At 42.9% G+C, this 15846-nt stretch overlaps 1 protein-coding gene across 8 annotated transcripts in view; it reads left to right on the plus strand.

The window, feature by feature from the left end:
- The window catches only part of rpgrip1l (RPGRIP1 like), a 253367-nt gene that overhangs the window by 186111 nt on the left and 51410 nt on the right, over positions 1-15846 (plus strand). For 6 of the 8 annotated variants that reach the window (XM_085991415.1, XM_085991416.1, XM_085991422.1 and 3 more), the window contains 2 exons: positions 2578-2764; positions 11685-11769. In XM_085991415.1, the coding sequence (XP_085847541.1) occupies positions 2578-2764; positions 11685-11769 (272 nt within the window). Of the gene's footprint in view, positions 1-2577; positions 2765-11684; positions 11770-15846 lie in introns of those variants that run through there. The other 2 variants (XM_085991423.1, XM_085991421.1) reach the window with 2 other exon arrangements.

Below are 15846 nucleotides of genomic sequence, written 5' to 3' on the forward strand. Positions count from 1 at the left end.
TATGCCAGTGCAGCCTTCGGTCGCCTGAGGAAGAGAGTGTTTGAAGACCAGGACCTCAAACCCGGCACTAAGCTCATGGTCTACAGAGCAGCAGTGATACCCGCCCTGCTGTATGCCTCAGAGACATGGACCATGTACAGCAGGCACCTCAAAGCACTGGAGAGGTACCACCAACGCTGCCTCCGCAAGATCCTGCAAATCTATTGTCAGGATAGCCGCACCAACGTCAGTGTTCTGGCTCAGGCCAACATCCCCAGCATCGAAGCTTTGACCATGCTCGATCAGCTCCGATGGACGGATCACATTGTCTGCATGCCTGATACGAGACTCCCAAAACAAGCGCTCTACTCGGAGCTCCGGCATGGCAAGAGAGCCCCAGGTGGGCAGAGGAAACGCTTCAAGGACACCCTCAAAGCCTCCTTGAAAAAGTGTAACATCCCCACCGACACCTGGGAATACCTGGCCCAAGACCGCACAAAGTGGAGGAGAAGCATCCGGGAAGGCGCCGAACACCTCTAGTCTCTTCACCGGGAGCAAGCGGAAGCCCAGCGCAAGGAGCACACATCAACCCAAGCACCGCACCCCACCCACCCGCCCCTTCAACCACCATCTGCCCCACCTGTGACAGAGACTGTAGGTCCCGCATTGGACTCATCAGTCACCTGCGAACTACTTTTTAACGTGGAAGCAAGTCATCTTCGGTTCCGAGGGACTGCCTAAGAGAGAGAGAAGAGATAGGAAACACAGCAGCCAGTTTGAGCACAGCAAGGTCCCGCAAACAGCAATGTGATCATGGCAAAATCATCTGTTTTAGATGTAGGTTGAGGGATAAATATTGGCCAGGACACCGGGGAGAAATTCTCTGCTCTTTGAATAGTGTTGTGGGATCTTTTAAACCCACCTAAAAGGGCAAATGGGGCTTCGGTTTAAAGTCTCGCCTGAAAGACAACACCTCCGACAGTGCAGGACTCCCTCAGTATGGCACTGGAGTGACAGCATAGATTGCTGAATGCTCAATTGTCGGGCACAGCCTGAAAACCTTTCCAGTTATGAAAGTAAAGGTGTGTAAATCTTCCAAGATACAGTACTTGCAGTGGTGGGTTCCATTCGCAATAGATCATTGGAAATCATACTTCTAGTGGTTAAAAATATGACAACTGTTTAAGTACATAAATTTTAAAATAGTGCAGTATTTGGGGACCTGTGCAGTGCAGAGTTATCTACCCTTTGCTGAATGCACTGGAGGCCAGTACCCAAATAGGTAGTGTGGTTCTGGTCATATAAGCAGTGGGAAATTACCAGTGCTGTGTGCTGATGGCTTGGTTTGCAGACTCTTAAACATTGCAATGGATTTCTGCATTTGTCAGGCACACAACCTTAGTAAGTGTAAAAGTTAACAAAAACCATCTTTAAAAACAAGTGCAATCATGGACATGTATAATTTGAATTGTGACAGTATTTTATTGTGCTGAAATTGTCTTCTATTTATTTTTGGTTTGCTTTTTAGATATCAGCCTTAGCTTAGTAGTAGCTCTCTTCCCTCTGAGTCAGACGGTCGTGGGTTCAAACCCCACACCAGAGAATGGAGCACATAATCTAGGCTGACACTTAAGTGCAGTACTGAGGGAATGCTCACTGTCAGAGATGTCATCTTTTGGTTGAGACATTAAATCGAGGCCCTATCTTCCCTTTGAGGTGTATGTAAAATTCCCACGGCACTATTCAAAGAAGAGCATGGGAGATCTTTTGATATCATGACCAGTATTTATCCCTCTACCAACATTGCTAAAACAGATTATCTGGTCATTTATCCCATTGCTGTTTATGGATCTTGCTGTGCACAATTTGGTTGCTTTGTTTCGTAAATCACTACAGTGACTACATATGAAAAGTACTACACTAGCTTTGGGGTCTCCTATAGAATACAAGCTCTTTCTTTTTATACTTATTTTTCTTGCCAACAAATTCCCATGTCAGACTAGCCTAGTGGCTAAATGGATTACTATGTATAAATATGTTATTAAAATAAAACATAACACCATTGTCATTCTTAGTAGCCGAGCTCAGGATTATTTGGGTTATTTGCAAAACCTTTCATTGCTTCCATCTCTCTTTTCCTTTCTAATTTGAATATGAAAAGCTTATTCAACTCAAAGGCCATCACTTTAATGACACTTGGCAGTCATTTGATTTATTAGGTTTAGAGAGAAAAAAATCCACTAAATATTTCAGTAATATTGCCAGATGAAGCCTTGTACCTGTATTAGCAGAGACAGAATGGTGCCTAATTTTCTTGTCATCTTTGTAAAATTTCCATGAATCTACTGAATAATAAAACAGACTTCTTGAAATATTCAGATTTAGGTTTGCTGTAAAAGTACCTGAAAATACATAATAAAAGAAAAATATTCATGGTTTAATGTACATTTCAAGGGTCCTAAAGGCGAGTAAGTGGAAAATTAACTTTTCACTAGAATGCCTCAAGTCATTTTACAGGATGAGACACCTATTCATTGAAATTTCAATAACTTTGTAACCTACTTTGTCTTTTATTTTATTTTATTTTTATCCCTACAGCCATCAGAAAAGATCCGAATTGAGATTGTATCTCTCACTCTAAATAAAGACACTCAGATCCTAAAGGATGAAACTATCCAACGACTGTTTGTTGAATACAGATTCTACAATTTGCCAGCTGAGGAGACACCAATGTCTCTTCCAAAGCCATGCAGTGGACAATGGATCTATTACAATCACAGCAATGGTAATGACATGCGAGAAGCTGAAATAGGTTTAAACAGGGTATATGAATGTATTTTCTCCAAGGATTGCATATTAACCATTTATGACTGAAGCAAGATTAGCCTCCAATTAAAAATGTTTCATTTAGCTATCTGTTAAGAGAATTCTACATTTTTAAAATAGATATTATAAAAGGGAGCTTAAAGAAAGAATTAACTGTTGTAAATTAAAAGATATCAGCATTGGATTTAAGAATAGGTTAATGATTGATCCCAAGTTCTTTTGAGTCATTAATTCTGTTAAATTATTCTCTTCTTGCTGACCCGTTTTATTACTAAGTATTAAAAAAACACTTTATTCAGAACTTGCAGAGGAGAGCTGTGCGACTGCAGGTATATTTAATAAATCATTTCTGTGTTATTTAAAAAAACACACAAATTAATTGAAACCTCAGATTCCTTACAGTTTACGCATTAACATTTGCTGCATCTAGGATAAGTCTGAAAATCCCCCAAGAAATTATTATTGAAATATTAAGGGACTGTTTCCACATTCCTTTAACAACATAAACCAGTAAAACAAATTATACTCGGCATTAAGCACATTTTTGATAATCTTCATAGTTTATTCATTATCAATATTGAAAACCACCTAACTGCAACTAGGAGTTGCCACCGTAGTTTACATTTTTTTTTTTAAACGGTTCACAATAAGGATGGGACCAAAATAATAATTATTCATAACTGGAACACATTGCTATTAAATGCTCTAGAAGATGAGATTTCAGATTCACAAATTATTATTTTGTTTGATTAATACATAATTATCTCTTGAACTTCAAAAATTAAGCTAGTTCTAAATTACTTGGGCATACTATCGCTTGAAAGAAGCTTTCACAAAGCTTAATTTGGATCATTCACTTCAAGGTGCAGTTCACACACCTGGAAACTTGCCTACAATTCAAGTTGTTGAATAATGATAGCAACAGTTTCTGTTGTGATAATCTTCAGATCTTTTATACCATAATGTAACTTCAATTAGTGTTTTTTCTTTTTGTTTGTGTGTGTTTATTTGGTGTATTGAGATGTCTCTCCGATTTAATCCTATTAGGCTGCCATTGTACTACACCTCAGGCTGGTAGGTCAGATTCCAGTGTACACATTGTAGACCAGAATTTACTGCAGAGTGCTCATTACTGGGACTCGGCACCAAACTCAGTCAAAAAGGAACTCTACGCACACACATTTATGAACATAAGGCAGGGATCTGTTGCCTAACTGGTAAATTTTCAATGTCTGGCAAATTACTCAGAGCTGCTCCCGCTCGGATTTGAGTTTTACTGCACATGGTACAAAGCTTTGGAATGAAGGTAGTCTCACTTCCCAAACCAAAATGTGCTAAGGAATCAGATTGCTAATTTATACTGCTGGTTTTGTGCCGACTTTGCATAGACACAAAAGTGGTAGCATAACAGGCTTTAGTTGGGAAGAATTATACGCCAACCAACTAATCATACTTTTCTTACAGGTGATTTTATCCTCCAACAATGGTTAATGCTGCATTTACATATCTGCAGGCATGGGACATTTTTCCAGACAAAGCTGCTGTTTAGAAGCATACCACAAGCCAAGGAAGTGTTGTGTGAACTTTTGCCTTTGTTATTTTGTGGAAACATTTTGGATCAGTATAAGATGCACTTTCCACAGCTCGTGTCCCTGAGTTAAATATGTTGAGTTGACTTAACCACCAGCAATGCTGTTCTGGTCATGATCTTGTAAAGGTCTTTTGGCTCTGCCTATCTCTCTGAGGTTGCAGAGGGTGAATTCTGGCATGGTGCAAACCATCCTTAGCCAGCTCATTGGTCTGCCTGATTTGCAACTTGTACGGAGTTCAGGAGCAAGAGTTGGGCTTTCTGTGCAATCTGCCAATCTGGGCTTGAGCAGTTCATCATTGGGTAGATGCAAACTTTATAGTCAGAGAAGTTGTCAATGGTGGCATGCAAGACTAATCTTTCTTGAGAATCCACAGCCTTCTATAAACTTTTCTTCTGCAGTATAGTATTCTTGTTATCTTCATGGCCAACTCAACAAAGCAACGCAGGCTCCGAATGTATTGGTTCTTGTCCAGACTTAGCCCGAGGACAAGTTCCTGAAGATCTTAAGGGCTCGATTTTAATAGCCCTGAGGAGGCGGGTGTGGAGGCGGGTCAGCAGCAAAAATCAGAAAAAATGGCTTCAGACACCCAACCCACCTCCGTCCCGCCCCCACCCGATTTTCGTGAGTGTCGGGTCAGCCGCTCCCAAACTGACCCGACGGGAACCGGTGGAACAGGTAGTTAAGGCAGTTAACATGTCGTTAACTGCCTGCATAATCCTATTTTAAAGGGCTGATCCTATTTTTGTGCTTTTTCATGCTGCAGCCCGCCTTCATCAAAACACGCCTGGTGAATGGAGGCGTGTTCACCTCGGACCTCAATAGTTGACAGCTGCTCGAGCAGCTTTAAAGCAGTCCTGCAATGCCTCATTCTTTCACATGCCACAACTTAGTGGCTTGAGGTTTGGGAGACATTTTGGTGCTCAACTAATCTTGTGAGGTTAGAGTCTGACATCCATCTGCTGTGTCAGCTCCTTGGAACACTTTCTGGCCACTTTGTCTGAGCACTCACAACAACCATCCCTTGACTGAGATATCTACCAGCGTTATGGTATTTATGTCCTCTCATCCTGGTCATCATAATCGGAGGAGCAGCAGCCGCGTGGCTCAGCGCAGATCTTCCTCTGAAGAAGAGGAGGAGGACGAGGAAGAAGAGGAGGACAAGGTGGAGGCGCTCCTTGCGGGCTCTGTTGTGACCAATGCAACATCTCTCCAGTTCACTGCTGCCCGTCAAGCAGGGGATGCACTCTGCCATGCCACATTCGCATAAGCTTACTCCTCAACCATAGGTGGCTACCATATGGCTCTCTAATTGTAGGCGACCTGCCTCCAAAGTCATACATCATCTCTGCTATAACCAGTTCTTTCCTATCACTTTCACCATCATCATTACAAATGCAAGTCACCCTGAGCCCTCAATGCGCATATGCCATTTCCCAGAACACACAGACCACACATTCAACTGTTTGGCATCACTATTGTTTACTACATTGACAAAAGCATCACAATGAAAACTCTTAAGCAGAAGCAGAAAAATAATGACAAAACACCAAAGTGAGTCTCCTTGTGACTAACAGTGCTTTATCTTCCTCTTACGCGTGCTTCTACATGGTGGTTCCCCTGTGGATTGAGCAGATGTAGAGGCACCTTGCTCACTTGGATACTGCGCCTGCTTAGACGCCTTTGGCGGGCGTCCTCTGGGTTTGGGAGCCTGGGAGGGTGCTTCAACAGTCTGCTCTTCCTGCGGCTGTGCAGGGGCTGAAACGGCCATCTCAGTTGGGTGTGCAAAGTGGGTCTCTGAGCGAGGGCTCCACAGTGGCATGGTCGTGTGAGCGCTTGGAGAGAAGCCCACACTTCCTTGTTAGCTGCCACCAACATCCCTCTCATGGGTCAGCCGCACTTCAGTGCTAGCAAGTGGCTAGAGAGCACCTTGCTGCACATCAGGGGGCCATGAGGACCTGTATCTGTACTGGCAGTACTCATAACAAGGACGTCCATGAAGCTCTGGTGTTTCTGCTCAATAGTTGCCCATCTCTCCTCCAGAGATGACAATCTATTTTGAACAGTCATCATGTTTTCATTATTCTGGCAACTTATGTTCTCCACGGAGGTTGCCATCCTATCCACGGAGGTTGCCATCCTATCCACGGAGGTATGTTCATGCGCCATTGCCTCCACAACGGCAGTGCTCATGTTAGAGATGGACTCCTCCATTCTCTGCACACTCGCACGTACCCTGGAGGCAAACCCTTCCAGAGACTCCTGCACTTGTTTCTGGAGTTCCCGAACCGCTCTCTTTCTGATGGCCCCAGAGGCACAGCGTCTGCATACAGTTGAGCAGAGCTAGGAGAGTCCTGCAACCTCCGACGAGGACTCTCCACTGCTGTCGCTGTCTCCACCATCTGCTGATGCTTACTTGTGAGCTGTGATACACCAGGTGACATCACTACTCTAAGTCGCGAGGGCCCCACCGAGGTGGGCGTTTCTGCGCTGGTGCTGGGTGCACTGAGTCCTAGTGACGCTGCTCCCTCAGGCTGCAGGTTCCTCTGAGGAGTCGTCTGGCTGTTCCTCCTGGACATTGGGGAGGGGGTGTTCGATGGTCCTGTGGGAGAGTAAAGGCATGAGTTAGACATCTGATTTTGATGTAGCAGACACGTCCTTTTGTGCAGATAATACAAAGGGTATCTCTATGAACATCATATGACATTGCAGTCAATCATTAAATGTAAATGAGAGGGATGAAACTCTATTCTGTCACCGGCTTCGTCTAGTGCACCCGTCTCTCCATCGCCCACTTCCATATCCTCGCCACCTCCGACGATTTTGTGCGCTGCCTCCTCAGCACTCAATGGTGCTAGGGTAGGTGTACCTCCTCCAGTCAGTGCTCTCTCCCTCTTATTGTGGGCTATCTTTTCCTGCAAGGAGGGACACAAGCAGAGTTTCAACCACAGTGATGGAGAGAGTGTGAAGAATTCCTAACATAGAAGCTTAGAGGGAGACCAAGATGGAGTGAGGTGCCAAGAGGAAGCTGCCTCCTTGTGCGTTGTTGGTTGTTGTCACTGCATAACAGTGAGAGCAATTCTAAGGGGTGCATAGACAACATGGTGAAGTGATTCAGTACAGAGACAGAGATGGATAGGTAAGGGTGCAAGGGAAGTAAGGGTAAGGTGGGATGTGGAGGAGCAGGCTTACAAAGCAGCGTGCTAGTGATGAAAATAGAAGGGAAGCAGACTGAATGTAAATGTGATGGGATATTTAGTTTTGATGATCGCAGAAGATCATTAAAGCGTTTCCTGCACTGGATCCATGTGCGTGAACACACGGACCTTGCGCTAACCTCCTCAGCAATGTGCAGCCAGGCTGCCTTGGTATGGAGGCTTCCTCCAGCCATCCGGAGGGAAGATAATCTCCCTGTGCCCTCTTACTGCCTCAACAAGAGCTTGGAGGAGGGACTCCTCATTGAAGCGTGGAGCTGCCTTGCTCTGGAAGCACTCATTCTTGCTCTCACACATGCACAAACCAGCAGAATCAACAACTGAAAGGCTGAGGCTGCATGGGACCATTAAAAGCATCTGCAATAATGACGTCATCAGAGGCAGCTAACAGACCCAATCCCAAGCATTGAAATACTCAGTAGGTTTGTCAATATCAGAAAAAAGAAAGCTATGTTAACCTTTCAGGTATACCTTTCATTTCATTAAAACTTAAATTCTTATTTCCCTTTCATAGACTTAATGCAGGTTTAAATTCATGCCTGGGTACAGTTCCTAACTCCTTCCTTCTAACAACAGATTTCAAGATAGTGGTGTGCAAACATTTCTAAAAAGCATACATCACCACCTGCCAGATGTGTATAATAAATTGCCAGCATCTTCCTCATTCGTGGTCCAGTATTGTGAAAGTGCTGCTTTAACAGATCCAGTCTCCTTGCGCACAGTTTCAGGGAGCTTACAATTCTATAAACACCTTGATCAAGGAAGCAAAAGTTTTACTGGTTTTCAAAAGCGCAGCCTTTGTGGGACACATTGGCCTGGTTTTTCAATTTGGCGGTATCTCTGACTGGGAGGGAGGGGCTTCTGCATTCCACAGAGATGCCCCCGAACACCAGCCAAAGTTTCAGCCTCACATTTAAGTTGAATGTGGGAGACAGGTGGACACTTGCAGCAGCTGGCCTCAGGAGCCTGCCACAGTGGAAAGAAGAAGGCAACCGCTAAGTTGCCTGTAAAAAAATTTTTAGGTTACTGATGGGGTCTGTGCACAGCTGTACTCTGAGCGTACTTGTACAGGCCCTTCATTGGAATTCCCCCAAGGCCCACTTCACTATTGAATGCTGGGTGCATTTATTAAATGGGTACCACAAAAGACATAGTTGTAACTGTAAACTTCGTGCCATTTTCAACCATATGATCAGGATGAGGCAGTAAGTAGAAACTAGATACCACCATAGGGAAAGAGAATCAGCATGCAAGTTATCCCAGGTTGCTTTATTGTGCCTCCTATCACAGGCAGAAGGATAGGAGACAGTTTTGCATTTTGTATTAGAGAGAAGTGTTTTATGAATACAGTTCTTAGAGGGCTTGAAATGTTTGATGGTCAATACCTGAGGATTGCAATGTATGGTAAACATTCCAATTGGCGAAGTTAAAATAAATTGGTTATGCCTATGTGAAAATAATGCACACACAAATGTAACATGAGTGCTTCAAACATTCGTATGTGACCTTCGCTCATTGGAATTTTTGCCCTACAATGTCTAGGGAATAGACTAATGCCTGCAAGTACTGATGCTGTGTTTAGATGTTGTCAAACTTGGTCGTATAAATATTACAAATGCAAACTCTACCTTAGTTCTTTTGCGAATGCTATAGAAATGCTATATAGGAAACTCTCGTTTAAACGGCACCTAAATATCCGGAATTCTCTATTAACCGGCAAAATTCATACTCCGAAAACACCTCAATAACCGGAAATGTTGCCGAGTCCGAGTCTCCCGCGGTGGCTGAGTTAGTCAGTGTGGGTAGTTCTCCAAACTGCCACTACTCGGCTTCTTGGCACTGTCAGAAGTCCGAACACCTCAATAACAGGGGTCTGACTCTTTGTTTGTTAAAAATAGCCTTGGTAGATAACCCTCTCCGTCATCCGGAATTTTTAATCAACCGGCACCATCCTGGTCCCGTCGGTGCCGGATACCAGAGAGTTTCCTGTAATGCAAATTTGTAAGACAGAACCAGTAATGCTTTGAAAGTTATCAGCATTGTTTTGTGATGCAACATAATGCATCAATAAGGTATAAACATTTTGGCCCTGAATTTGAGGTCGGTATGACGGTGTACTCTCGGAGTACACTATCATACTGCCGTTGAAACGGACGCAACTTCGTGATTTGGTGCAAGCACATGCGGAAATCCCAAAGTTGTGGTCTGTCAGTGACCGCTCCGAAACTGGCTGTGCTGTGCCCCAGGCCCATGCCGCCCCCCCAACCCCTCGCAACAGAGCCGGAAATCAGTGAAGTCTCGTAAATCATTGAAACTGACGAAAACTTCGGCTCTTCCGCAGTAATTACGCTGTTAAATTTCTCACTAAAACTTCGACCCAAAGGGATTGGGTGTAACTGGGGTTTTAACAGCATATTAACTGCTAAACAAATGCTAAGGGCCTGGAAAACGAATTTTAAAATTTTGTGCAGTGTGAAATTTGTCCACTTTAATAAAAATTTAAATTTTTAAGAAACTTTTCAAAAAAGGTATTTTTGAGTTTGTCCATCTTTATTTCAGCTTTGCCTTTTCCCCATGTGAGAACCCCAATCTTTCTTTTGCTCTCTCTCTAACTATTTTAAAAAGTTAGGATTTTAAGGGTTTACCCACTTCTTTGTTTGCTGTCTGTGAGTATTCTGCCTTTTGATTGGCTACTTAGACAGCCTGTTGACGTCACAGCACTTTGCTCAAGGGGATCCACATTAAGTTCCGTTGAATTGAATTCAAGGTCGGAAAACCCGAAGTTCTCGACACAGGGATTGCGAGTTCCCTGTGCAAAGCATACTTTGGGGCCAGCAGCTAACGCCTTCGCAATGCTGCTGACCGCAAATTTCGGGCCTCTATATAGGATACTTTTTAATATACAAAAAGGAACGTTTGTGGATGGTTCAAGTATAGAGTGCAGACTAACTATTATTGGAAACTTTGATTGGATTCACTCCCTAAACATGAGCTGAATTGATGTTTTTAGACCCGAGCCGTTAAGCATTGTTGTATCTGCCAAATTGGCCTTAACATCCCAAAAATCATTATCACCAAGTTTCCTATTGGAAATATTTAGAAAATAGGGACCTCTGAAGTTTACACAGAAAAAAACACAACTACAAATAACAGCAAGTGTACTTTGCCCTGAGTTTCAGTATCACCACCTGCTAAAGACACATTCTGGGAAGTAGGGTTCATTGCTGTCAAACTGCTATTATGGCACACGGGAAAATAAAACCCTGTTCCTAATAATTGCCGATTGTCAACATTATTTTTTTTTAAATGACTAAATTATGAGTACGACAAATAATGGAAAAGCACATTTACCCAATAGGACTAACTTAAACCCTGACTTAGTGATATTCCTTACAAAAACCTGCTTTTATTCTGTTTCTTTCTCTCTCAATTTAATATCAGTCTTGTAGGCTCAGTGTCACATTTAGCTTTTTATGTTGAGTAACCAATATATGTAGTAATTAGAAAATAAATAAGAAGCACTACCATAAGTTTGTGGCAGTACTGGTCAGCATTGGAGTACTGAATAGTTCCTAGTTCTGACAAAATGCCATGCTGTAGGTTTTAGTTAGTGCATTATGCTACACCTCTGTCAGAGCAGAGTTGTGGCAGATGTGGAGGATTAAATTACTTGCAATGTCAGGAAGGACAACTACACTGCCATATACTATCATTATCACCAGCTCCATGGGTGAAAGAACATGCAGTAAATCCCCTTAAATATATGGCAATAAATGGTACCTGCTTTTCCAATTGACACTGCCAGTGCCATTAACAGAAAGTGACAGTTATGTGGCACAGTCAAACATTGCCTGTATCTTTTTTTGACAGGGTGCATATAAAACTGCCACCAATGTGACATGTGATCACATGATCTGAGATTTAATACTACTATACCTTTCAGCTTGCTATCTCTTGCTGGGTAAACACAGCAAGAGAAAGAAATTGAGGCCTGCTTTTATATCCTTTTCTAAATGGAATGTAAAAGTGTTGATGTCAGTTTGCATCAAATAACTGGGTATGTGTTTTTTGACAGTGATCCATGTGGATCAAGAAAATAACCAACAGAGGAGGCAGTTCCTTGGGTCAGTGCTCCAGGGACTTGAGTTAAACCTCGAGAGGTAAATATTAATGGCAGCTGTGTCACACCAGTTTCTTCTGGATGTAAGCATTTGTACTGCAATAGTCAGAAATTCTGTGCATCATCTGAAAGTACTTTATATTATCTGATACTGAGAGAGTGGTGTAGCTATGACTTTTTAATAGCGTAAGTGAATACAATTATTTTTAAGGAATCAAAGTAAAAATAAATTAACATTCAACATTCACACCTCTGTATCTATTTATACTCCATATATGACGAATGCTCATTAAACTTTCACTTTAGAAATAGCACTAATCTTGATAAATAACAAGGCTGATTATCTTGCCCCTCCCACTCAGGTTCTGGACAGGTGCATTGCACCCAAAGTGCACTGCACCTGTCAGGCCGAGTTGCACTCGAATTTGATGGGTCTGGCCATTAAAATTCCACTACAAAGTAACTTATTGGATGTGAAATGTTTTGGGGCATCCTGAAAATATGATATTATACTATATAAATGCACATTTCCTTCATTCTTTCCTTTCCTTCTTTCCTATGACGTGACAGCATTTGTTAGCAGGGTTTTCAATTAATTTTCATCACAACAAAGCAAGCTACAAAATTCTAGCCCGAAACCCCATCTCTGCCTATTTTGCACCCCGGTCCAGTCTTGGTCATTGCAAAAGGTGACAGACAGCCTTATGAATGATTCATTTATTTAGTGAGACCAAGCCTAGTGAGTGGTGCCAGATAATATATTTTGAGGTGCTTGGGAAACATAGAAACATAGAAGATAGGAGCAGGAGTAGGCCATTCGGCCCCTCGAGTCTGCTCTGCCATTCAATGAGATCATGGCTGATCATCCAAATTCAGTACCCTGTTCCTGCCTTCTCCCCATATCCCTTGATCCTTTTAGCCTTAAGAAATATATCGAACTCCTTCTTGAATATATTTAATGAATTGGCCTCTACTGCCTTCTTTGGCAGAGAATTCCACAGGTTCACCACTCTCTGGGTGAAGGAATTCCTCCTCATCTCTGTCCTAAATGGCTTACCCCTTATCCTTAGACTGTGACCCCTTGTTCTGGACTCCCCGACCATCGGGAACATCCTTCCAGCATCTAGTCTGTCTAGTCCTGTTAGAATTTTATAAGTTTCGATGAGATCCCCTCTCATTCTTCTAAACAAGCCCAATCTCTCCTCATACGTCATTCCTGCCATCCCAGGTATCAGCCTGGTGAATCTTCGCTGCACTCCTTCCATGGCAAGAACATCCTTCCTCAGATAAGGCGACCAAAACTGCACACAATACTCAAGGTGTGGCCTCACCAAGGCCCTGTACAACTGCAGCAAGACAAACTTGTTCCTGTACTCAAACCCTCTCGCTACGAAGGCCAACATACATAAGAACATAAGAAATAGGAGCAGGAGTAGGCCAATCGGCCCCTCGAGCCTGCTCCACCATTCAATAAGATCATGGCTGATCTGATCCTAACCTCAAATCTTCTATCACTCTCCATCCCACCCGAACCCATGTGATCTCCCGGGAGAGGCGAAAAACCAGATAAAAAACCCAATGGCCAATTTGGGAGAAAAAATATGGGAAATTCCTCTCCGACCCATCTAGGCGATCGAAACTCTTCCAGGAGATCACTCTGTCCCTATATTTTCTACAGTACTTAGCTTCTGTAAAGGCGATCTCCACCCCAGCCAGGAACAGGAATAAAACCATCTCCTGAAATCTAACACAGAATTAGAACACAAGAAGTAGGAGCAGAACCAGGCTACACGGCCCCTGGGCCCGCTCCACTACCCACAGGGCCATGACCATTCCGAACCTAGACTCATGTCCAATTTCCTGCCCGCTCCCCGTAACCCTTAATTCCCTTTACTTCTAGGAAACTATCTATTTCTGTTTTAAATTTATTTAATGATGTAGCTTCCACAGCTTTCTGGGGCAGCAAATTCCACAAACCTACCACCCTCTGAGTGAAGAAGTTTCTCCTCATCTCAGTTTTGAAATAGCAGCCCCTTATTTTAAGATTATGCCCCCTAGTTCTAGTTTCACCCATCATTGGGAACATCCTCACCGCATCCACCCGATCAAGCCCCTTCACAATCTTATATGTTTCAATAAGATCGCCTCTCATTCTTCTGAACTCCAATGAGTAGAGTCCCAATCTACTCAACCTCTCCTCATATGACCACCCCCTCATCCCCGGGATTAACCGAGTGAACCTTCTTTGTACTGACTCCAGAGCAAGTATGTCTTTTCTTAAGTATGGACACCAAAACTGTATGCAGTATTCCAGGTGCGGTCTCACCAATACCTTGTATAACTGCAGCAATACCTCCCTGTTTTTATATTCTATCCCCCTAGCAATAAAAGCCAACATTCCATTGGCCTTCTTGATCACTTGCTGCACCTGCATACTAACTTTTTGAGTTTCATGCACCAGGACCCCCAGATCCCTTTGTACTACAGTACTTTCCAGTTTCTTGCCATTAAGATAATAACTTGCTCTATGATTTTTCCTGCCAAAGTGCATAACCTCACACTTTCCAGTATTGTATTCCATCTGCCAAATCTCTGCCCACTTACTTAGCCTGTCTATGTCACTTTGCAGGTTTTTTATAAGAACATAAGAAATAGGAGCAGGAGTAGGCCAATCGGCCCCTCGAGCCTGCTCCGCCATTCAATAAGATCATGGCTGATCTGATCCTAACCGCCAATCCACTATCACAGAACCATCTCCTGAATCTAACAGAATTAGACACACGAAATAGGAGCAGGATCAGGCTACACGGCCCCTGGGCCCGCTCCGCTACCCACAGGGCCATGACCGATCCGAACCTAGACTCATGTCCAAATTCCTGCCCGCTCCCCGTAACCCTTAATTCCCTTTACTCTTTAATGTCCTCCTCACTCACTACTTTCCCTCCCATCTTTGTATCATCTGCAAACTTTGATATGTTACACTCGGTCCCCTCCTGCAAATCGTTAATATAGATTGTAAAGAGTTGGGGACCCAGCACTGACCCCTGCAGAACACCACTAGTTACTGATTGCCAGTCTGAGAATGAACCATTTATCCCAACTCTCTGCTTTCTGTTAGAGAGCCAATTCTCCACCCATGCCAGAATATTACCCCCAATCCCATGATTTTTTATCTTGAGCAATAATCTTTTGTGTGGCACCTTTTCAAATGCCTTTTGGAAGTCTAAATACACTACGTCCACTGGTTCTCCTTTATCCACCCTGTATGTTACTTCCTCAAAGAACTCAAGCAAATTTGTCAAACATGACTTCCCCTTCATGAAACCATGCTGAGTTTATCCTATTAAATTATGTTTATCCAAATGTCCCGTTACTGTCTCCTTAATAATGGACTCTAACATTTTACCAACCACAGATGTTAGGCTAACAGGTCTATAGTTTCCAGCCTTCTGCCTACTACCCTTTTTAAATAAGGGTGTTACATTAGCAGTTTTCCAATCTGCCGGGACCTTTGCTGAGTCCAGGGAGTTTTGGAAAATTATTACCAATGCATCCACAATCCCTACCGCCACTTCCCTCAAGACCCTAGGATGTAAGCCATCAGGTCCAGGGGATTTATCCGGCTTAAGTCCCGTTATTTTACCAAGTACCACTTCCTTAGTGATTTTAATCGTATTTAGCTCCTCTCCCCCTAGAGCCCCCTGTTTGTCCAGTGTTGGGATATTCTTAATGTCCTCTACTGTAAAGACTGATACAAAATATTTGTTCAGCGTTTTTGCCATCTCCATGTTTCCCACCATTATTTCCCAGTCTCATCCTCTAAGGGACCAACATTTACTTTAGCCACCCTTTTTCTTTTTATATAACTATAGAAACTTTTGCGATCCGTTTTTATATTTTTTGCTAATTTACTTTCATAATCTATCTTCCCTTTCTTAATCAATCTTTTAGTTATTTTTTGCTGTCTTTTAAAGACTTCCCAATCTTCTATCCTCCCACTAGATTTGGCTACCTTATATGCCCTTGTTTTTAGTCGGATACCATCCTTAACTACTTTACTTAGCCACGGATGGCTATCTTTTCTTTTACACCCTTTTTTCCTCAGTGGAATATATAT

Source organism: Somniosus microcephalus, chromosome 6, assembly GCF_052327205.1.
Source record: "Somniosus microcephalus isolate GS21.2 chromosome 6, FLI_Smic_1.0, whole genome shotgun sequence".
In the NCBI taxonomy this organism is placed as follows: domain Eukaryota; kingdom Metazoa; phylum Chordata; class Chondrichthyes; order Squaliformes; family Somniosidae; genus Somniosus; species Somniosus microcephalus.